Genomic DNA, 22,516 nt, shown 5'->3' with positions numbered 1-22,516 from the left:
AAAACAAAACATAAAGGTCTGAATAAAAGTTGAAAAAAACAGAATGGAAGAGGAAAAAAAACAAAACTCACAAAACACAGCTGATGGATTTTTAGGTAAGATGGAAAAGTTGTGGAAGTGACAGAAACCAAAACATGTAAAAGAATTTACTGAGACATACTTGAAAAGGATTCAGAAAAAGATGCAAGGTAATGTGGGTGATCGTGGCTCAAGAGTTGGGCGTTTGCCTTGTAATCGGAAGGTTGCCGGTTCGAACCCCGGCTTGGACAGTCTCGGTCGTTGTGTCCTTGGGCAAGACACTTCACCCATTGCCTACTGGTGGTGGTCAGAGGGCCCGGTGGCGCCAGTGTCCGGCAGCCTCGCCTCTGTCAGTGCGCCCCAGGGTGGCTGTGGCTACAATGTAGCTTGCCATCACCAGTGTGTGAATGTGTGTGTGAATGGGTGGATGACTGGATATGTAAAGCGCTTTGGGGTCCTTAGGGACTAGAAAAGCGCTATATAAATACAGGCCATTTATCATATAATATTGTAAACATTTGTTTGCTTTTAGCCGTTTTCTGTTTTGTCTCCCCAAAACACTTCTCTCGTTCTTCTTTGTGAACTTTTACTGCATTATTTTTTCTGTTCTTCTGTTGTTTTTGCAGCCTTTTTCTATTTGCTGCAGTTTCAGTGCATTTGAACTCACAGGGCCACCGTACACATGGCCTTTTACATTGGTGCAGTTTTTTTCTCCTATCCACAGCAGGAAAATCCACATTCCTTAATCTATGCAAAAATGTCAAAGTTTACGTGAAGTTAATATGTCTCACTTCACAAAAATGTGGTGCTAGTGTAAATGATATCGTTCTCTAAAGTCACTTATAATACGACTTCACCTGCAGTTTTGGTTTGGTTGGACGGGGACACTTAGTGTCAATACCCACATTAGTTTAATTTTACTGTAAGAGCAAACCTTTAGCAGTGTCCATGTCTGATCTGGCTCAGAGTCGGTCTATTTCAAAAGGATGTGGGCACTGATTCCTGTACTTGACCATGGACTCAAATCTGAGTACAGCAGTAGTTCATTCAAATTCAGTGTAAGAAAACAGCTCAAATAATCATTCAGCAATTTTAGATCACCGCGTTTATATTTTTTGGTAGACTACTTTGTTTTTGTCTCTCACAGGGTTGTCAGTCAGCCACACTCACATTTACACAAACTCAATTAAGAGTCAGGATGAGGAGAACGTTCAAACTTGACACCACACAGAGAGGCTCGAGCCAACAGAACGATTTGGTACGTGCAGATTAAAATACTTTGTATGCTGATTTTGAACTATGGTTTAGATTTAAAAGGATCAGCTCACTAATTTTGGACATCAAGATTATCTTATCTTATTATTAATGTCGTAAACCACTAACCAAATTATGAATAGATAACAAAATCTGATATTGTTTATGTTTTCACAAGTAAAAATAATGTTTTGTGTCCAGTATTTTTATAGAAAAACCATGAACCATACCACACACATCCTGTGTCTGGAAGACCCTATCTCTACCTTTAGGATTAGGCCCTTAAGCCCAGCATAACTAATGCAGCATAACTCTCTTAGTTATGCTGCAGTAGGTGTAGACTGCTTGGGGAATCCCATGATGCATTGAGTATTTCCTCTTTAGTCACCTTTCTAACTCACTATGTGTTAATAGACCTCTCTGCACTGAATCATAGTTATTATTCTCTGGCTCTCTTCCACAGCATGACTTTATCCTGTCTTCCTTCTCTCACCCCAATCGGTCACTGCAGATGGCCCCGCCCCTCCCTGAGCCTGGTTCTGCTGGAGGCTTCTTCCTGTTAAAAGGGAGTTTTTCCGTCCCACTGTCACCAAAGTGCTTGCTCTTAGGGTGTCATATGATTGTTGGAGTTTTCTCTGTATTTATTACTGTAGGGTCTACCTTACATTATGAAGCGCTGTTGTTGTGATTTGTCACTGTATAAATTAAACTGAATTAAATTGAACTACAGCATTTGAAGCCTAAGCTAGTGTCTAATAGAGGTGGGGGGAAAAATCGATACTGTGTAGTATCGTGATATTTTGTTTGCTAATAATGTATCAATACAGGGACAGCAGAAATCGATATTTTGTTGCAAAAAAAGTTTTTGTGCTCTGACTTCAGAGCATGTTGATCAGCTCCTTTTTCTGAGCAAGAATCCTGACATTCCTTCACTGTCCAAATGTGTTTAACTTTTTTTTTGGCAGCAATAAACATGACAGTTTACTTATTTTAATTTAAGACATGTTTTATTTTAATTAAGTTTAAAACTTTTTTATGTAATGTAAAATTATATTTTGTTTTAATTTACTTTCAAATTCTTCAGTTGCTTAATGAGCTGCATAGTTTTCATAAATTGCATAGTTCAGAATAGCTATAATTGTACCAGATGGTTGCATTCAGTTAAGTTGGACTAGACTGTAATACAAACCGTTCAGTTTGTCAACAATAAAACTGACTGAAATGAGAGAAAGACTGAGTGTGAGACTTTGTTATTAGATAAAATGAATATTGATAAAGTTTACCTTTATGTACAGAATCTGAATATCGCAAAATATTTTAAAAAATTGCAATAATATCGTATCGTGCGTTAAGTATTGTGATAATATCGTATCGTGGGATGTATGGTGATTCCCACCTCTAGTGTCTAATGCCCTTCACTGGCTTTGCATTGATTTGAAGGTTGAGAAGGGCAAACATTTCAGAAATTACTCTGTTGAAAGTAAAGGTTGCTCACCCCTCTCTCTTTATCAGTTGATATCTTCCCTTCTTTCCATGGTCAGATGAGGGTGCTATGTGTATTTGCAGCATCTGTTATCATCTGGTACACTTGCATTATTTTTTCTGTAGCAAAAAACACCAATATGGACTTGCCTCACCATTTATGAGACTTTCACACAGTCCATCAAACGTTTTTGGTTTCAGCCTCAAAGGAATGCTAGTTTCTTTTCATGCTTGTTACTGTTAGCTAACTAAGCTTGATGATGAATTTGGACAGAGGAACTCTTGTCACCCCAGACTTGACTGAAGCTATTGAAGCTTAGTAGTTTCTGCTGATACTGTTCTCGCTTTTCCTCAGGTGGTTATTGGTGGGGATCAAAGTGTTGTTAGTTGTAGGAAGTGATCAAATTTTTTTGTCACATATTTTGTCATTCTTCTTGTCATGAATTGGGGCTTTGATGTGTCACACTGTATAAATTACCACCATTTGGTGGGATCAAGTCTGAGCAGGCTTGATTACTTTTGACAGCTTGCTTCTGTATTTATGAGGACCTACAGAGTGCCTACAGATAGAACAAGTCAGTAATTCATTAAAAATTATATTGCAGTAATAATGCATGATTGCTACAAAATCCCAAGACACACTAACGTGACTCAGCAAACCATTTGGTCACCACTGGTTTCTCATCCTCTGCAAGGCTGTGGAGGGCTCACTATGCATAAGATGAACAGTCCTCCTGTCTATGCAAGGCATGTAGGTGATATTTGTACAATGAAAAGCTCCTATATCTGATCCCACTGTGTTTAACACATTGTTTTTTGCACTTTGAGATTCAAATAGGCACATTTTTTCCTTCTGCACAGTATGAATAATTTTGCAGTAGGTGGATTGTGAAAATGTTTCTTTGTGCATTTATTTATTTCATTACTCATCAAAAGATGCAAAATCTGTCACTGTGAATGAGTGCAACTCACATTTTTTATCACGTAGTTTTTAGAATTTGTTTCCCACGTTTTATAGAAAACCCCACTCACGATTTTTTCACTATCGAAACACTTTGTATAACTAGTTTCTTATATCAGAGCCTGTCTTTTAGTACGCTAATCTGCCCATATACTGTTAATGATGCTATCAGACTGACAAGGTTCTACACAGAAGAACTCCATCAGGTAGCATAGCATAGCATCTTTATTTATAACGCACTTTACATCCAACAGTGTTGGCTAAAGTTCTACAAATCTAAAACAAAGAGAAAACAGTTTAAATTACATATAGAATATCTACAATTTAAAAATAATATAATTAATAAGAAACAGGTACAACAAACCTGTTAAAATCACGAGCTGCTGAACCTTAAAGGCCTCTAACATCATGTCTGTTCTCTCCTTTTCTCACCATTTCAGTGCAGTGTCTGGAAATGACCACTAAACGGAAGCTGATTGGCCGGCTGGTGCCGTGCCGTTGTTTCCGTGGTGAAGAGGAAGTGATCTCAGTGTTGGACTACTCCCACTGCAGCCTGCAGCAGGTCCCCAAGGAAATCTTCAGCTTTGAGAGAACTCTGGAGGAGCTCTACCTAGATGCCAACCAGATTGAGGAATTACCCAAGGTACCCCTGAGTCATATGTTAATTTTTTCCTGATATAGCTCTTCTTCCTTTTATTGACCTCTTTTGGGGGGTTTACTAATCCTTATGCCTTTTTTAAAATTTCTTCTTCTACTATTAAGCTTCTACTACTAAACTAAAATCTGCTTTTTCTGACAGTTGATCAAATTCACAATTAATAGCTGTTCATCCACTGGTACCCTGAGTAACAATTAGGGATCACAAACTGCCTTTTCACTTCACCCACTCAGGTTTATTGAGCTAGTTCTGCACCTTTTTTGTACAGTTGTGTGTATGCAATGCTGACCATTAGTCATGTTGCTTTGTTTATGATTTTTTCGAATTTGGATTTCGGATGTGAAACACTGATGCTAACTTAAAATGCCCTCTCACTATTTTGTGGCGATACCCTTACTGGGCAATATTGATACATTAATATCCATGAGTTCACACTGGGAGCTGCACAGAAGCAGCCCACGTGGGGACTGCTGATGCAGAACGCCCTTCTAAAATTTCAAGGAGAATTACAGGTGCTGCTTATTAAAGGGCCGTCACATTTTATGGATATCCTGGCCTGGTTTAAATGACAAAGATGTTGAATTAGATTTCTAAATATAGCCAGCATGAATGGAGACAGTCTAATAAGGATGTATGAGATGAGATGTGCGACCTCGCATTTAACTTGCACAAAAACATTCTGCTCAGTCTTGACAATGTATGTCTGTGCCAGCAATGCATATTAAGTCTCTGGCTCCAATGTGAGTGAGTTGGGCAGCTTCTACATGTGTGTGAGTGTTTAGAAGGCTCTGTTACAGTGGCCTGCTGTGACCTCTCCACTCAGAGCAGATCTGTCCATTTTAGAATATATATGCTGTGGCTTATGTGCTGTACTTTTTACTGAAGAGAATGTCCTAGAATTAATGAAGGTGACATATTGCCTGGTCAATAAAATAACAAAAATATATATGATCTTCAGAATTAAAATCACCTGCTTAAGATTGGGTCAGTTCTTCCCCCAACATGCCTCCAAAGTAGCTTTGGTATGTCTGGGCATGGACAAGGAAACCATAGATGTGTCACTTGACGTTGGTCTACAAGTGATGGCAGCAGAGTCTTTGGATCCTGAATAAGCCCAGATCTTTAATCAAGTTTGGATCTGGGAACAGTGCAGTTGTTAGCACTTTCACTACGTAGCAAGAAGTGGTTTTAGATGTGGTCAGGGTTATTTCTGTGTGGAGCCCGTGCTGCCGTAGTTTCTTTCTAGGTACCTCCCACAGCCCAAAAACTTGCACATTGATCTGCAGGAAAGAGGCTGCTGCCTCTTCAAATGTTTTGAGGGTTTTGCAACAATATACTACAGCTAGCTAGTACTTTTTAAAGTAGCATAGAACACATCACATCAAGAAGGTCCTGAGTAAATGTGGTTATCCCAGCTGGACTTTTGTCAAAGCTGGGAAGGCACCTATAGAAAGTTCCAGCTGATCCAGAAGAGAAGGACAACTGCTGCCTAAGCGAAAACCCTTAGTGACCCATACGTGTCAGGAGTATCGGAGCAGTTGAGACGCATTTTTTCTAAACACCGTGTCTCTGTGGCTTTTACACCCCAAAAAACGCTGAACCAAAAATTGGTCCACCCCAAGGATTGGGTCCCCTGACACAAACAGAGTAACATAGTGTACGCTGTTAAGTGCCAGGAGGACTGCCAGGATTTATACATCAGGGAAACCAAACAACCTCTGGCAAAGCGGATGGCACAACACAGAAGACCAAACTCGTCAGGTCAGGACTCTGCAGTCTATTTACAACTACAGGCCAGTGGACACTCTTTCAATGATGAGGATGCACACATCCTGGACAGGGAGGAACACTGGTTTGAACGGGGCGTCAAGGAGGCCATTTACGTGAAAAGGGAAAGACTATCTCTGAATCGAGGAGGGGGCCTGAGGGTACATTTTTGCCATCTTACATGCTGTGATTGCAGCCATTCCTCAACTCTCTGTGAATGGTACTCATGGCCATTGATCTCACTGATCAATGGCCATGAGTACTGATCAATGATCAATAGTCTTTGATCAGTGGTTGTCCATCAATGGTCATGAGAATTTGCATCCCTGCAAGGGCAGGGATAGCTCAGTAGTAGGGTTGCCAACCGTCCCTTAAAAAACGGAATCGTCCCGTATTTAGAAACAAAAGTTCACGTCCCGTATTGAGCTAATAAGGGACGCACTTTATCCCGTAATACAGTGAGACTCAAAAGTAGTCTATAACTTTTAATGGAATTAACACTTTGTTTGAAAACATAATTCCCAGCCCCTCTCCTGCTTTGTGACCAATGCGCTGACAGCACACTTATGACAATTCGAGTATGACAAGTCAGATTATCGCTTATCTCATTGGTCGAGGAAAGGTTGCTTACGAAGAAAATACCGGCCAACAGGGAAACAAACGCCGACACTGCGGTGCAAGTCTCGGACAGCACACTGTGCCTCCATAAAATGAAGGTTATAACAGAAAATCTGTCGCTCTCTCTCTCTGTCTGTCTTTCACTCACACAGACACACCACCACCATCAACTTTGCTAAATTGCTAATGAAAAACATTAATAAGGCAGCTGTGATTGAGCAACAGTGTAAATCCAACTATTTTCACGGTTGTTATGGTCGTGATAATTTTGTGATGCCACATCGAAAAGGCTCGGATGAGCTTTCCAAAGTTCTACAAGTTGTGCCTCCATCGCTTGTGTCCAGATCACACGCTGCACAGCCGTGCTGCTCCATCTTTTTCACCGACGTTTATGTGTTTGCGCGTGAGCAATGTGAGCGCCTGTGGTGACACCCTCACGAGCGATTGATGATCGGGAGCTGGTCGTGAGGTGTTAATCGCTTCTCGTTACCCCACGTATACTACACGATGCACGATGAAGGCCAAAATCGGGCCGATCACCAAATCGGTCGCACGACTCAAAAATCGGCTCAAAATGGGCCAAAAATCGCACAGTGTAAGCCCAGCATTAGAGCAGCAATGTTTGTTCGCTCAGAGAAAGAAAAAAAAGGCTGCAAAAGTACAGGGAGGAATGGGAAAAGGAAAACACCTGGCTGGAAAAGTGCACTATAAAGCGCACTGCACTGTGTGCTGGCGCACTTTTTCCATAGGCATGCTTCTAATGGTGGGCACATGAAGAACACGAGGGGCGTGAAAGCTCGGGGAACCCTTAACCAATTTCTTGTCCACCAGGCATGGCAGAAGCAGATATGGTATGTAAACACTGGTTTGTTTTTTTAAACCCTCTGGTTAAGGTTAATATGGGCATGTGCAGTGAATATCAGTGCTATGTGGCCAGAAGTGTAATAATATAATTTATTTTGTGTAATAAACAACTGCAAGGATAAATGATTACAACAAATAGATGACTAATACATAAAAGTAATACATAGATTAATAATGATGATGAGTTATGATGCGTAATCATGGGAACAAGCGGGTTTACAAACAGGAGCAGCTGATTAGCATTAGAAAAGCTGAAATAATACCTCAGCTGAAGCCAATTGTACTAAATGCACTATATGTGCACTGTTACAAGAATATTTTTGTTCTATTGCTTTCTATTAATTTATATAATTTTAAGTTAAGCAGGACAGAGTTCTTTTAAAGAAAGATTTACTTATATTCTCAAAAGTTAAGCATGACAGGCTTCTGTTTAAGAAAGAGACCTGTTTTACTGTGTTAATGTTGTCATTTTGAGCTAAAAATAAATGGCTAAATGATCATTTGTTTCACATATGGTCATATCACAAAGAATATGCATCTGCTTAAATCAAGTTCAAGTCAAATGGTTAAAAAATAATTTCACACACAAAAAAAGAGCTACCACACTGGGAAGGGTGAAGACAACTGGGTTGCCCAGCCCTGGCCACGAGGTGTCCCTTATTTATTTTTCAGGGAGTTGGCAACCCTACTGAGTAGGTAGAGTGGTGGCCCCATGATCGGAAGGTCGGGGGTTCAACTCCACTGAACTGCTACCCTGAGGTACCCCTGAGCAAGGTACCGTCCCTACACACTGCTCCCCGGGCGCTGCATTGGTGGCTGCCCACTGCTTCACTGGGTGAATGGGTTAAATGCAGAGGAACTATTTCCCTATGGGGACTAACACATACACATTACATTACATTATGTTACATTACATATTAATGATCTGACCTCACAGTTATTGTGCAATGTACTGTTTATAAGACTGGGGAAACCTGCAATCAGCTTAGAGTGAAAAAGTCACATGGATGAGTGACGAAACATTTCTTGCATTGAAAACGCTTTGTCCAGATGAACAGAATCAACCTTTTGGGACCAGGGACCCACGTTTCCAAAAAGCCATTGCAAAATAATAAGATTATTAGTTTAATCCACTTTGTATGCTATTGGGTTTTTTTGGTGTGGCTAATTACTGTATATTCATGAGGGTCATGTTGCATAAAACTAAAAGTGCAAGTACTACACTAAGAACATTCAATGTTCAATTCTTCTATAAGTTTGGGAAGAAGTTTAGAGAGACTGTATTGTATATGAGACTACATTAATTCAGGGTATGCAAATTTGTCATTTTATCTTGACAATAGCTGTTAGCATATCTTCCTGAAAACCAGCCCATTCTTTTATGTCTTCTTTAATAGACATTTGTTTTTGGTCTATATCTTTTGATGTATTTGAGTTACCCTAATAAGTGATGTTGCGCTCAGAAGAGGACATTGTGGCCTTTCCAATGATATCTCATGTGTTCAGGTGGCCTCTTTTAGCTCCAAATAGGCAGGACATTGAAAGATATTTGTTTCCTTAGGTCTCGGGAGGATATAATAGCTTTTAATTAGCAACCAAAACCGCTAATATTGCAGTTGCTTTACTATTGTTATATTTAAGCAATGAAAATATTCCCACTTTGATGACATTCATATAAAAATAGCCATATTGGCAAGCAAGAGGATTATAACCCAGCTACTGTAGCTAGCACAATGTTTATTTTTTAAATTGATATTAGCTAAAACTTGAAATATTATTGCTCTACTGGCTTATTATCAGCTGCCTTATTGTTGCTATATAATAATCAGATACATTTATGAAGAGAAACACCTTTTGGCTTCATACCATAGTGAGTCTGTAGAAAAACTGTCAAGGTTAGCTTAGCTTGGTCATTGAGAGTAATACGCTTGCTGAGCCCATATACTTCACTATTTGGCCTAAAACTCTGGCCTTATCTCTGGATGTTAAATGCAGCCGTTATTGATTCTAGCAGGCAGCAAGAGTGATTGAAAGTTTTGTTAAAATGCAGGGAGTGAAGATTGAGTGAAGCTGTTTTACTATCTAGTTACGTTTTTTCTTAACCATTGTGTTGCTGCTCATTTAGAATCTGGTATACAAGAATCACCTTTTAGTTTTGACCATTTGCTTTGTTATATTTTTTACATGGGTATTTCTGAATTCCTAGAGCATTTATCGCATTTACATACCCCCAAATTCTTTCATTTTTGTATATATTTTCTTATTAGCATAATTTTTCTGTTTAGGAGCACATTTGTCTAGATGTCTTTTCCTTTCAATCTATAATGTGTTTTGTCCTGTGGGAAGACATTACATTTGCATTATTAATAGACAAGTGCTGCTAAAGTGGCCTAGCTTTTTGAAAAACATTAAGTGCCTCATGCCTCCAGGTGACGTTCTACACCCTGCCAAGATCATAATTCCTTTATCGTCCCTCTTTGTGTTCCCACAGCAACTCTTCAACTGCCAGGCCTTGAAGAAGCTGAGCATGCCAGATAACGACCTGTCCAACCTGCCCACCACCATCGCCAGCCTGGTGAACCTGAAAGAGCTAGACATCAGTAAAAACGGTATCCAGCCTAAACAACCCTGGTTTAAAATAACAGGACGAAACCTCATAATTGCAATACCGAAACTTCACAACGAAGAAGAAGAAACAAAACCAGGTGGTCCAGACTTTTGTGAAACTAAACATCATGTATGACTCTCTTCCTGTCAAACAGGAATCCAGGAGTTTCCAGACAATATAAAATGCTGTAAAGGCTTGTCTGTGGTGGAAGCCAGTGTCAACCCCATCACCAAGTAAGACACAAACTGTACACTCTGCACATTACTGCACAGCTGAACCTGTTACACATTACTTCAGTCTCTGGTTTGATGGCTGTCAACCTTAATGTTTACAAGCTAGGTTGAAAAATTGAACATTGTGCATCTAATTACTCCAAGCACGCAGCCTCTGGATAACAACCACGGTGAAAACGCTGACTGCATCATCATAAGAACAAACATCTCTAAGACGTTCACTTTGGCTTGGTTATATTTAGGAAGCAAATTTCAGTTGAAGAAAGGAAAGCGTGGTTCAAGTTTGTTTGATTGCAGCGTTTCACACTTTTACAGGTCACCCTGCTTTTACATATTCATATTTATGTAGCACCAGAGAGGCTGAATATTTTATAATAATTGGCTGCATCCATAAACCCTGTACAGCCATGCTCTTGTATTCATATCCCGTAGAATCAGTATTGGCCTGCAGAAGAAGATGTAAGTATTTGAGTAGAGCGCTGGTGTTGTTTATCATTATACTTTGAGCATCAGGTGTTACACTTGTAATTGCTGTTTTCTTATTGGTGTGTTAATGCCACGAAGCAAAACTAGAGTCAACCACACAGTATCCTGCAGGTTTCCCATGCTTTGTGTGTGTGTGTCACTGTGTGTGTGTCACTGTGTGTGTGTGAGGGAGCGTGTGCATGCAGCAGATGAGTCATCCGCAGGCTAACAGCAGTTAGCTGTTTCTGCAGGGGTTGTTTTGGGAACTTTGTCCGTGTCTTGTTCCACTGAGGCCGTTCAAGGACGCACACCTTTTTCATCTTTCTTGTTTTGCACAATTTCTTTCTGTCTTTCTTTCCCAGACTCCCAGATGGTTTTACGCAGCTCCTGAATCTGACCCAGCTCTTTTTAAACGATGCCTTCCTGGAGTATCTGCCTGCTAACTTTGGGAGGTAAACTGACTGTTTCTGATAGCTTGTGATTAAGTACTTTGGTGAACAGAGTCTCTATTTTTGTGCACATACAGGTTCATTAGCCTTCACAGTTTGCTAATGAATTTGTTTCCAGTTAACCAGTTATCCATCTTTACCTCATCACTATACATTTTAGCATTTTATGCAGGTCATAGTGTGCTACTGTTTGCTAGAGCATATGAAAATCTATATGTTGCAGGTATTCTCTGAATGGATGAATACCAGTGGGTGTTGATCATATGTAATGCTTTCAGTGTCAAAATGGGTTTGGCACTGTTTTGTACCAAATTAAACGGGGCTTGTTTCTCTTATTTGACCTGATGTAACTTCCCAAGCATTAGCTGTTGCAGTCGATAGATTGTTATTGCATTGAATTAAGTTTCATGTGCCTTCTGGCTTTTCAGACTCTCCAAACTACGGATCCTGGAGCTGAGGGAGAACCACCTGAAAACAATGCCAAAGTGAGGCAAACTGCCATATGTGTTTTTGAGTGTGTGTGTGTGTGTGTGTGTGTGTGTGTGTGTGTGTGTGTGTGTGTGTGTGTGTGTGTGTGTGAGAGCGAGAGAGCGAGAGAAACATTTAGTCTCATGTGTTCCTGAGTGTGCGATTGCATTTCCAGATCCCCGGATAAAAACTGTATTTATCTCTGCAGCTGTTTTCAAATACTGACGAAGCCTGATATAACATCAGTGTGTCACTCATAACTGTTTTAAATGTTTGCGGTTTAATGTTATGTAGCTGACTTTATCCTCACCATCACCACAGAGGACAGCTCCACTACAAACTGCTTCTAGACTCAATAACCTTGTACAGCACTTGCAGATTAACAGTGATTTCAGTAACAGTGTCTTGTGAAAAGTGGTAATATTAATGCCAGTTACTCTACCAATGCAATTGCTAAACTTAATCACAAAAGCTAATGAAATTTGTGTTCAGTTGATTATGTCTTTGTTGTAAAAATGCGTCTTGGAAATATATCTTATATGACTGGAAAGCCTGCTAGTTTCCCCTTTAAAGGATCCACATTTGTAAGGAAAATGCATCTGTGGGTTAAAGAGCATAGTTCAATATGTGGGTTGTGCCTATGAAAAACTTGCCAAATGTTCTCTGCCTGTGCTAAACAGTAAATTCTGCTGTATACGTATGCTACATGCTAAAGTCACCGCAGTACAGGGGTTTGCATGGGCTCAAAACTTCTAACAAACTGAGTAAGTTTGTCAGAAGTCACAGCGTAAGAATTCACTGTGTCCAAATTCAGATGAAGTATTTAAAATTTTAAATGTGTGCTGTGAGGTCTTCGGTGCGTACAATTTTAAATTTATGTACAAAATGTCAAACCTGTACTAATCAGTGGATTCTTTCCTCTCAGGTCCATCCACAGACTGACACAGCTCGAGAGGCTGGATCTGGGTAGCAATGAATTTTCTGAAGTGGTGAGACCAGCTAACGCATGTTTTAGAAATGAAATTAGCAAATGTGGACATGGAAAATTAAGAGAAGCAGAAACATAAAAGGTTGAACTATACAGTGCTGTGCATGCAGTATGTTTAAGCTACTAAACAATAAAGTAACACAACCAAAAGTGTTATCTGTAAATGAACTGCAGAAAAGAAAGGCTGCACCTGTACATAATTAGTAGTCTCAATATAAATGCGAAGTCTAAATGTATAATTTATAGCGTGTGTTCAGTGAAAATGTCGGTTTTTCTTTGCGCATGTCAGCCGGAGGTGTTGGAACAGATCCACAATCTGAAGGAGCTATGGCTTGATAATAACTCTCTGCAGACTATACCAGGGGTGAGCAGAAGTTGGGACAAAAAGCTTCATGTGAGCATATACAGTTGAACATGTCTATGCTTTTTTCCGATTTCTGCTTATTCGTCTTTACTCTGTTCTTTTCTCCCCGCACAATAGTCAATAGGGAAGCTTCGTCAGTTGCGGTACTTGGACTTGGCTAAGAATCGTATCGAGACATTGGACGCGGACATTTCGGGCTGCGAGGCTTTGGAAGACCTGCTGCTATCCTCTAACATGCTGCAGCACCTTCCTGACTCTATAGGTATACACATATGGACACGCAAACGCACACAAAAACACTATGAGTCATTCAGAAAATGTTACCTACTTTATACTTTTACCAAACTGGTCATTCTGTTGTGCTTTTGTGGAGGCCAATTTAAGATTTGACAAGTAAAGCTAACATTGTTAGCTAAGTAGCATAAATGCTGAAAACAGAGAGAAACAGCTAGCCTAAATGCTGTCATTTTCCAAACATAAACAAAGACTCTGGGTAGCCTAATGACTTTAAAAGTAATGAAAGCAAATGGAAATTTGTTAGCTTCATTTTAAGTATATACCAGTAGGGCAGCAGCACATATTTAAATAAAATACTGGATATTTTAGCATATTTTTATTCAGCGATGATTATCCACACAGCGTTATTGCCACAGGCAAAAGGCAGAAAAGTCACCAGCAGCACTGAGGGTAGCTGGCTGTTAGAGGTGGGAATCACTAGGCACCCCATAATATATTATATCAATACTTTGATACTATAGTAACATTGTACAATATGCCAAGTATTGCAAAACCATACCTCAATTTATCATATTGTTTCAACTGTCATCAGAGTTAAACTTTGTCAACAAGACTAAAGTTATCTCACTTTAGTTATTTTTTTGCCATAAAATGAGATTGTCAAGCATACCGACACGAAAACCTCCCAAACCCTACCGTAAGGCCACTGTTGGGGGTAACGTGTTAATCACATTACATTTTTCAGTATTGCTGTAGTTTATTACATTCAGTAATTACAATACAAATATGATTATATTGTTACTGTCGTGACAAAGGTTCTTCACTTATCTAAGCTTCAGGCGGATAGAAAGAAAAAAAGCCTCAAACAAACATGTTTTGTCTTCCTGTGCGTTTGAGCTACAATCAGCTGATTTCAGTTCGGTAGAGCTGATTTAGGGAAATCTGGAAAATCTCATGATGGTGGTGCATGCGATGAACCCTCTTGTTCATAGTATTCCCAGAGTATTTTTATTTTATTTAATAAAATATTGACATTGCCATCCCTATATTAACACAATATTGCAAGCATATTGATACTACTAATAAATGCCACACATTATCACTGTGCTGTAGTTTGAATTCCTAGGTGTGTGTGACTGTGCTGACTGGGGTGTTTTTCCATTCATTGCCAAGAGGTTTGCTGAAAGAGAATTTGGAGCTAAATAGTGCCTTGTTTACCTGCAACCTAAGCATCAGAAACTGTTCAGTAAATTGGTCATTGTTTTCAGAGATATTTGCAGTTACGATAAGAAACGCTGGAAACATTAAACCCCAGTTGTTTTTGATTGTGGCATTGCTTGGCTGTTTTTCATGTGTAGCCAGGATTCTTGGTCAGCTTTTCACAGTCTGTAGATAACGTAAAGCAGGGGTGGCAACTCCAGGCCTCGAGTGCCAGTGTCCTGCAGGTTTTAGATGTGTCCTTGATCCAACACAACTGATCCAAATTGCTAAATGACCTCCTCAACATGTCTCGAAGTTCTCCAGAGGCCTGGTAATGAACTAATCATTTGACATTTGGACACCGGCACTCGAGGCCTGGAGTCGCCTACCCCTGGTGTAAAGAGTCACTTTACACCAACGGTTGAGGTGTTTCTGTGTGGAGTTTGTATGTCATGGTTGTGTCTTGGTTCTCTGCAGATACTCTGAAATCCTCCCACAGTCCAGAGACACTCATACGTTTTTTTAAACTGCTGTTTATTTCCATATTCATCTATCTTCTTTTTCTAACAGCCACAGGGAGCAAGTGGAGATGAATGTACTGCAGCACCTGAGCCACAGGTTTGAGGCCCCTGCTCTAGGAACAGAGTAATTTTGCATGTGTGTGTGTTTGCAGGAATGTTAAAGAAGCTGACAACACTAAAGGTAGATGACAACCAGCTAACCTCACTGCCTAACACCATTGGGAGGTAAGAAAAATGCACACACACTCCATCAAAGCCAAATACACATCTATACTTTTATAGTGTATACTTTTTTTTCTTCAAAAAACTTTAAAAGCTCCTTCAGCAGAACCTGCTGTCATTTTAGATGATCTCGAAAGGTGACATGTATCGTTGGTGGGTTGTTGTTTTCCTTGTTTATTGCTGTTAGCTGCTGTGTTGTTATGCTGGCTGATGACTGGGGGGGGGGTTCTGTGTGTTGTATTTGCTGCATTGCCGCGGCGTTAGTCCGAAGCCCAAGCAAGGGTGAGTAACATTAGCCTCCTGGATCCGGGGGTGTGTTCAGAGACAGACAAATGTTCAGCTGTGTTACAGATACAAGAATTCCTGCTTGCTGCCACATGCTGTCCATGTGGGAAACATCTTCACATTAATACATGAATTACATGCAAACATAAACACGACTTTGCATTTTCTTCTTGTTGGGACATTTGGACGTAACGTTTGAGTAAGACTCTCACTGAAAAAGTAGCATACCAGTAAAAATCTGCAGCGTTCAGATGGAAATGATTGCATGTAAAAATGATTACAGTAATGTGATTACATTCTCATTATTATCCATCACAGTCCAGATTTGGTGGCAGTAATTCCATTATTTGTTTTGGGAAAATATGAGCATTTATTAAATTAGGCAGAAGATTTTTGTTTTCTTTTTTTTTTAAATTCCACTTAAAGTGCTTTTCTTTCATCTCTCTCTCTATATTTAGAGATTAGTTAGAAGTTATGAGCTGGTAAATTGTTGACGAATGCAGTCCAAAATGGCCCAAAATTCGAGTGATATTAAACTACATCAGTTTGGATGGGAATAATTTGATTCTGTTGGGTTTTTTGGTTTGTTTGTTTGTTTTTACACGTTAAATCGATACTTTTTTCCATGTGGCTTTATGCATAAACATGTGCAGATGCCATGTTTAACATTATCATTACACTTTTGCAAGATTTGTATCTGAGCGCACTGGAAACATTTTGTCTTCCTGGACAGGTCCCAGGTTTTAGCTTCAATAAGTAGTGCTGTAGATCCATTAATTCCCCTTAAAAGGTCCTTTTCTTACCTTTAGTTTTTAAAGTGTTTCTTACTAATGATGAATGTGATCCCTTCCCAATGTTTCAGTTTCCATGTAGAATAAATACTGCATATAGACTTTACTGGATATGTGTCGAATCCACATAGAACATAAATAAATAGAATGAATACTGCTGCTGGTACTACTACTGTTATTGTTTTGCTTATTAAAGTCTTAAAATGTTTAAAGCCTCTGCTACATTAGACATAAGAAAGGTGCCATCATGGCAGTGTACACTCACTGGTCACTTTATTAGGTACACCTTGCTAGTTGAGTCCCCTTTTGACTGCCTTCACATTTGGTAAAGATTCAACAAGTTGCTGGAAACATTCCTCAGAGATTAGTAACAGACAGCTTCATGTTTACCAAAGTGTGTCAAGAATATATCCTAAAAATCATTACACCTACAGCACTGAACTGTTGATACAAAACAAAGTGGAATTTTATTCTGACATTATCATTAAAATGTTCCCCAGACCAGGCAATGTTTTTCCAGTCTTCAACTATGGTGAGCTCGTGTAAATTGTGGACAGAAGGGGAACTCAGTGTTGTCTTCTGCTTCTATAGCCCATCTGCCCTTCATACCTTGGTTGTACTGAGTGGTTATTTGACTCCTTCCTATCAGCTCGGAGCAGCCCAGCCATTCTCCTCTGACCACCGACATCAATAAGGCATTTTCACCAAGAGAACTGCCACTTGCTGGATATTTCCTTGAATTTGGATGATTTTTGTCAACCCTAGTGATGGTTGCTTGGGAAAACCCCTGTAGATCAGCAGTTTCTAAAGTTTCTGTCCTGCACCAATAACCACGCCATTTTCAAATTCCATAAATCACCTCTCTTCCCCATTCTGATGCTCGGTTTGGGCAGCAGTGCGTTTTGACTATGTCTATATGCCAAAATGCACTGATTATATTTGCATAGTAACTGCAATATTTGCGTTAACAAGCAGATGGACAGGTATACGCAATAAAGTGATTGGTGAGTGTATCCTTTTATATATTTACTACGTATCTTAACTTGTTTGCTCATGACTAATGCTTCTATGAATGTGCATCTTGAGTATTTAAACCAGAGGGAACTGAGTTTTTTTTTTCTTTTTTTGTCCTTGGAAAAGGAGGATTATAATCTTGTGATTGGGAACACAAGCAACGCTAAATGAAAGAAACTTGAAGTTAAATGTGGGGTGTGAAAGTCCTTTCCTCTTTTCTCCTCTTGTCTCCTCTCCTATCCTTTTCCTTCCTGTCAGACCGTATGGTGGCCCAGATGGTCCGGTCTATCGGGAATAATAATAGCAGACTAATGCAATGTTAACAGTGACAGTACATTAATGTAAAATTGTTGTCTCATTAGCATTAGCCTGCTGTTAGCGTGATGCTAGGACAATGATGGCAGTCAAAGGGGGCGGTCATAGTGTCCTGTAGTGGGCCTTCTGTGGATCTTGCTGTATAACTGAGTGGAGTGGAGAAATTGAGATCCAGGTTGAAGAATTTTAAGATACCCAAAGGGGATGAGATGGGTGGCCATCAAATGAGGCCAAATTCATATTAAGTCATTTATTGATTGATGGATGGATTCTTCAATGTGTTGATCTTTTCCCTCTCTCTCAACACTCGCCACTTATTAACTGGTGCAAATTTTCCTTTTCATCATAACACGTTTAAAGATGTGGCAGCTGACAGTCGTCGTGTTTGTTGCTGTCAACAAATCCCATGAAAAGTCTGAAACTAGGTAAACATGTCTGTGGAGCTTACTCCAGCACAAACCTAAGCAAAAAACTTTGAAAACATTTTGTGTGTAAATGCCTCAGAGATATACCTTCTGTACAAATGTTCATTTAAGTGAGGTAACACACTATTTTAATACACTTTTAATTTATGGTGATAGTGTGTGAGGCTGACGTGTCACCAAGTTAAATGATGAGGCTCATTTAATGATGTGTGTGTTGGACAACAATAGTACTCTATTGCTCAAACAAAAAATATATATCAGGCTTTGGATACATATACAGTACTCCCCACCCCCCATCCATTCATTCCTTGTTTCAGTCTTATCACATGATGTGTTGACAGCTGTAGGAATAACGAATACTGCAATTCTTATTCTTTCATGTCTGAGTAATTTAATGTTACAGAAGAGATTGTGTTGCCTGCAGAATGATTTCCTTTCTATCTCTGTCATGCTCTCTCTGCCTCTTCCTTCCTGCCTTTGTTCCTTCCACTCAGTCTGTCTCTACTGGAGGAGTTGGACTGTAGTTGTAATGAGTTGGAGTCGCTGCCTCCCACCATCGGCTACCTGCACAGCCTGAGAACCTTCGCTGCCGATGAGAACTTCCTCTCAGAGCTGCCCCGCGAGGTATGGAGATGAAGACACATCTTGAAATCTTTGCACTTCTATGTCCATTACTTGAAAAAAAAAGCCTTTTGAAATCAGATGAATCTTTTTGATACAGCATGTATTATGTGCACGAGTGCACACGGTTACTTTTTTAACATGGCAGACTTCTCAGCAACAAACTGTGTCCGCTGGCAGTGACTTACTGAAGTCTCTGTAAGCCTGTGAAGCAATTTCTACCCAGTGATATTTTCTGGTTTCTCTTAATCTTTTAATGAGATTATGTGCGTTAGATGATCATCTCCTCAAATTCTTTGTAATTTTACTTTGCAAGATGTTATTATGAAGCTGTTGAACCCCTCCCTGTCCATAATTCTTAAAGCCAATCTGGGCCACTCGTTTTCCTCCTAACCATCTTCCTAATTAACCTAATTAGCTCCCACTAATGACGTTCCCCTTGGTGTTTCTTTACATTGAAGAACTTTTTGTCATGGTCCTGGGTTTTTGTGTCCTTGTGTTTTGGTTCATGTGTTGATCATAATTAATAATAGTAGTTTCAGTTCCCTCAGTGTTTCCTGTCTCTTCCTTCTTGTGTTTCAACTTCCTGTTAGTGCCTTTTGTCTTTTGGTTACTTCCTGTTTTACTTTGAAGGTTTGTTTTTTGTTGTTCTTATTCTAGTTTCCATTTGTTTTTCCTTCCTTTGAGATTGCCAGCTTTGCTGTAATTGTCTTCACCTGTTGTTGATTGATTTCACTTGCATTTGGGGTTTTTAGATCATTGCTGTTCCTTTTTGTGGTCAGTTATTAAAACGTCTTGTTAAACTACTTAGCCTTCACTGTACTGTACAGGGAGTGCAGAATTATTAGGCAAATGAGTATTTTGTCCACATCATCTTCTTCATGCATGTTGTCTTACTCCAAGCTGTATAGGCTCGAAAGCCTACTACCAATTAAGCATATTAGGTGATGTGCATCTCTGTAATGAGAAGGGGTGTGGTCTAATGACATCAACACCCTATATCAGGTGTGCATAATTATTAGGCAACGTCCTTTCCTTTGGCAAAATGGGTCAAAAGAAGGACTTGACAGGCTCAGAAAAGTCAAAAATAGTGAGATATCTTGCAGAGGGATGCAGCAGTCTCAAAATTGCAAAGCTTCTGAAGCGTGATCATCGAACAATCAAGCGTTTCATTCAAAATAGTCAACAGGGTCGCAAGAAGCGTGTGGAAAAACCAAGGCGCAAAATAACTGCCCATGAACTGAGAGAAGTCAAGCGTGCAGCTGCCAAGATGCCACTTGCCACCAGTTTGGCCATATTTCAGAGCTGCAACATCACTGGAGTGCCCAAAAGCACAAGGTGTGCAATACTCAGAGACATGGCCAAGGTAAGAAAGGCTGAAAGACGACCACCACTGAACAAGACACACAAGCTGAAACGTCAAGACTGGGCCAAGAAGTATCTCAAGACTGGTTTTTCTAAGGTTTTATGGATCGATGAAATGAGAGTGAGTCTTGATGGGCCAGATGGATGGGCCCGTGGCTGGATTGGTAAAGGGCAGAGAGCTCCAGTCCGACTCAGACACCAGCAAGGTGGAGGTGGAGTACTGGTTTGGGCTGGTATCATCAAAGATGAGCTTGTGGGGCCTTTTCGGGTTGAGGATGGAGTCAAGCTCAACTCCCAGTCCTACTGCCAGTTTCTGGAAGACACCTTCTTCAAGCAGTGGTACAGGAAGAAGTCTGCATCCTTCAAGAAAAACATGATTTTCATGCAGGACAATGCTCCATCACACGCGTCCAAGTACTCCACAGTGTGGCTGGCAAGAAAGGGTATAAAAGAAGAAAAACTAATGACATGGCCTCCTTGTTCACCTGATCTGAACCCCATTGAGAACCTGTGGTCCATCATCAAATGTGAGATTTACGAGGAGGGAAAACAGTACACCTCTCTGAACAGTGTCTGGGAGGCTGTGGTTGCTGCTGCACGCAATGTTGATGGTGAACAGATCAAAACACTGACAGAATCCATGGATGGCAGGCTTTTGAGTGTCCTTGCAAAGAAAGGTGGCTATATTGGTCGCTGGTTTGTTTTTGTTTTGTTTTTGAATGTCAGAAATGTATATTTGTGAATGTGGAGATGTTATATTGGTTTCACTGGTAAAAATAAATAATTGAAATGGGTATATATTTGTTTTTTGTTAAGTTGCCTAATAATTGTGCACAGTAATAGTCACCTGCACACACAGATATCCCCCTAAAATAGCTAAAACTAAAAACAAACTAAAAACTACTTCCAAAAACATTCAGCTTTGACATTAATGAGTTTTTTGGGTTCATTGAGAACATGGTTGTTGTTCAATAATAACATTAATCCTCAAAAATGCAACTTGCCTAATAATTCTGCACTCCCTGTATTTGGATCCACTCCAGGAGTGACACTTTTCCATGCTTTTGTTCCCATGTCCCAACTTTTTATCAATGTTTTTCTCCCATTTAGTTGAAAATGAGCATTAAATTCTTGTCCTTGTCCCAATTTCTGTTATGATTTAGTAATGATTTGTACCTAATTTCATTCTGTTTTTCTTAATCATTATTTTAGCAGTCAACCTTTTGGAAAGTGTTTTTTTTGTTTGTTTTATCTGGTTCAAAGTGTGATGACAGATGTCAGCCATGTTGCAGATGTTCTTTTTCGAAGTTATGATGCTAGGTATTACTAGCTTAGGTTGGCTGAAGCCCATTATTGAAAGAGAAGATGATAAATCTGGATGCATTAAATATATTACATGTTTGAATGGAAAACAAAAATTATGGTCACTTTAAAAACAACATTATTACAATTTGTAAACGTAAGGTGTTGAACATTATCAAACGCACCTTACAAAGATGCACAAAAGTCTTATACTATCTGTAATTTAACACTCATCAGTCTGAAGATGTCCAGTGTAATATAGGTTAATTGTGATGCTGTGGATCTTGCTCACTATGCGATGTTTATCTAATGTAATCTGACTGTCTGTGTCTCTGTGTGTTTCAGATCGGTAACTGCAAGAACGTGACCGTCATGTCACTGCGGTCCAATAAACTGGAGTTTCTTCCTGATGAGATCGGACAGATGACCAAACTGCGAGTCCTTAACCTCAGCGACAACAGGTACACCCACGCACACACACATACACACACGCAGAGACCAAGCTCCTTTATGACTCAGTAGTGAATAGATACAATGCACACACGAGCGCAAACTTTTTCAATGGTCGTTTCGGTTCGGTCTACTGTTTCCATGGGAATGGCTGAGTGTGTTGCTATGGTTATATGCTCTGCGGGCTGTACAGTGCGTGGGTGATGAAACATCTCTGTTTTTTTTTCTTTCTCACCTTCCCTCTCTCCCCCCCTCTCTGTGTGTCTCTCTCGATTAGGTTAAAGAATCTACCGTTTACCTTCACTAAGCTGAAGGACCTGGCAGCTCTGTGGCTCTCTGACAATCAGGTATCTCTTTCTCTCTGCCCACGCTCTCCAAGAGAGCACGTAGCTAACAAATGTGTGCTAACAAATGTGCAGCACAAACACACAACGAAATCGACATTGTAATTAACTACCACAACTACACAACTATGATATGGCATGTTTTATAAAATTGTGTTTCTCTGATAGACTTTCAACCTCTTTATCCTTTCCTTAGTTTCTATCACATATCTGAGTTCCCATATTTA

General features: G+C 39.8%; 1 protein-coding gene across 16 annotated transcripts in view; it reads left to right on the top strand.

Annotated features, from left to right (window-relative positions):
* The window catches only part of lrrc7 (leucine rich repeat containing 7), a 149,192-nt gene that overhangs the window by 86,955 nt on the left and 39,721 nt on the right, over nucleotides 1–22,516 (top strand). For 10 of the 16 annotated variants that reach the window (XM_026148023.1, XM_026148019.1, XM_026148021.1 and 7 more), the window contains 13 exons: nucleotides 4,156–4,358; nucleotides 10,114–10,231; nucleotides 10,385–10,463; nucleotides 11,291–11,380; nucleotides 11,806–11,862; nucleotides 12,771–12,834; nucleotides 13,123–13,227; nucleotides 13,315–13,459; nucleotides 15,308–15,380; nucleotides 15,642–15,659; nucleotides 18,702–18,831; nucleotides 21,841–21,956; nucleotides 22,223–22,292. In XM_026148023.1, the coding sequence (XP_026003808.1) occupies nucleotides 4,170–4,358; nucleotides 10,114–10,231; nucleotides 10,385–10,463; nucleotides 11,291–11,380; nucleotides 11,806–11,862; nucleotides 12,771–12,834; nucleotides 13,123–13,227; nucleotides 13,315–13,459; nucleotides 15,308–15,380; nucleotides 15,642–15,659; nucleotides 18,702–18,831; nucleotides 21,841–21,956; nucleotides 22,223–22,292 (1,254 nt within the window). In that variant the 5' untranslated portion in view covers nucleotides 4,156–4,169. The remainder of the gene's footprint in view (nucleotides 1–4,155; nucleotides 4,359–10,113; nucleotides 10,232–10,384; nucleotides 10,464–11,290; nucleotides 11,381–11,805; nucleotides 11,863–12,770; nucleotides 12,835–13,122; nucleotides 13,228–13,314; nucleotides 13,460–15,307; nucleotides 15,381–15,641; nucleotides 15,660–18,701; nucleotides 18,832–21,840; nucleotides 21,957–22,222; nucleotides 22,293–22,516) is intronic. The other 6 variants (XM_026148027.1, XM_026148033.1, XM_026148024.1 and 3 more) reach the window with 3 other exon arrangements.

The sequence above is a fragment of the Astatotilapia calliptera genome, chromosome 17 (assembly GCF_900246225.1).
Source record: "Astatotilapia calliptera chromosome 17, fAstCal1.2, whole genome shotgun sequence".
NCBI classification, from domain to species: Eukaryota; Metazoa; Chordata; class Actinopteri; order Cichliformes; family Cichlidae; genus Astatotilapia; species Astatotilapia calliptera.
Note: the sequence above shows the minus strand (reverse complement) of the source record. Positions and strands in the feature narration are given on the sequence as shown.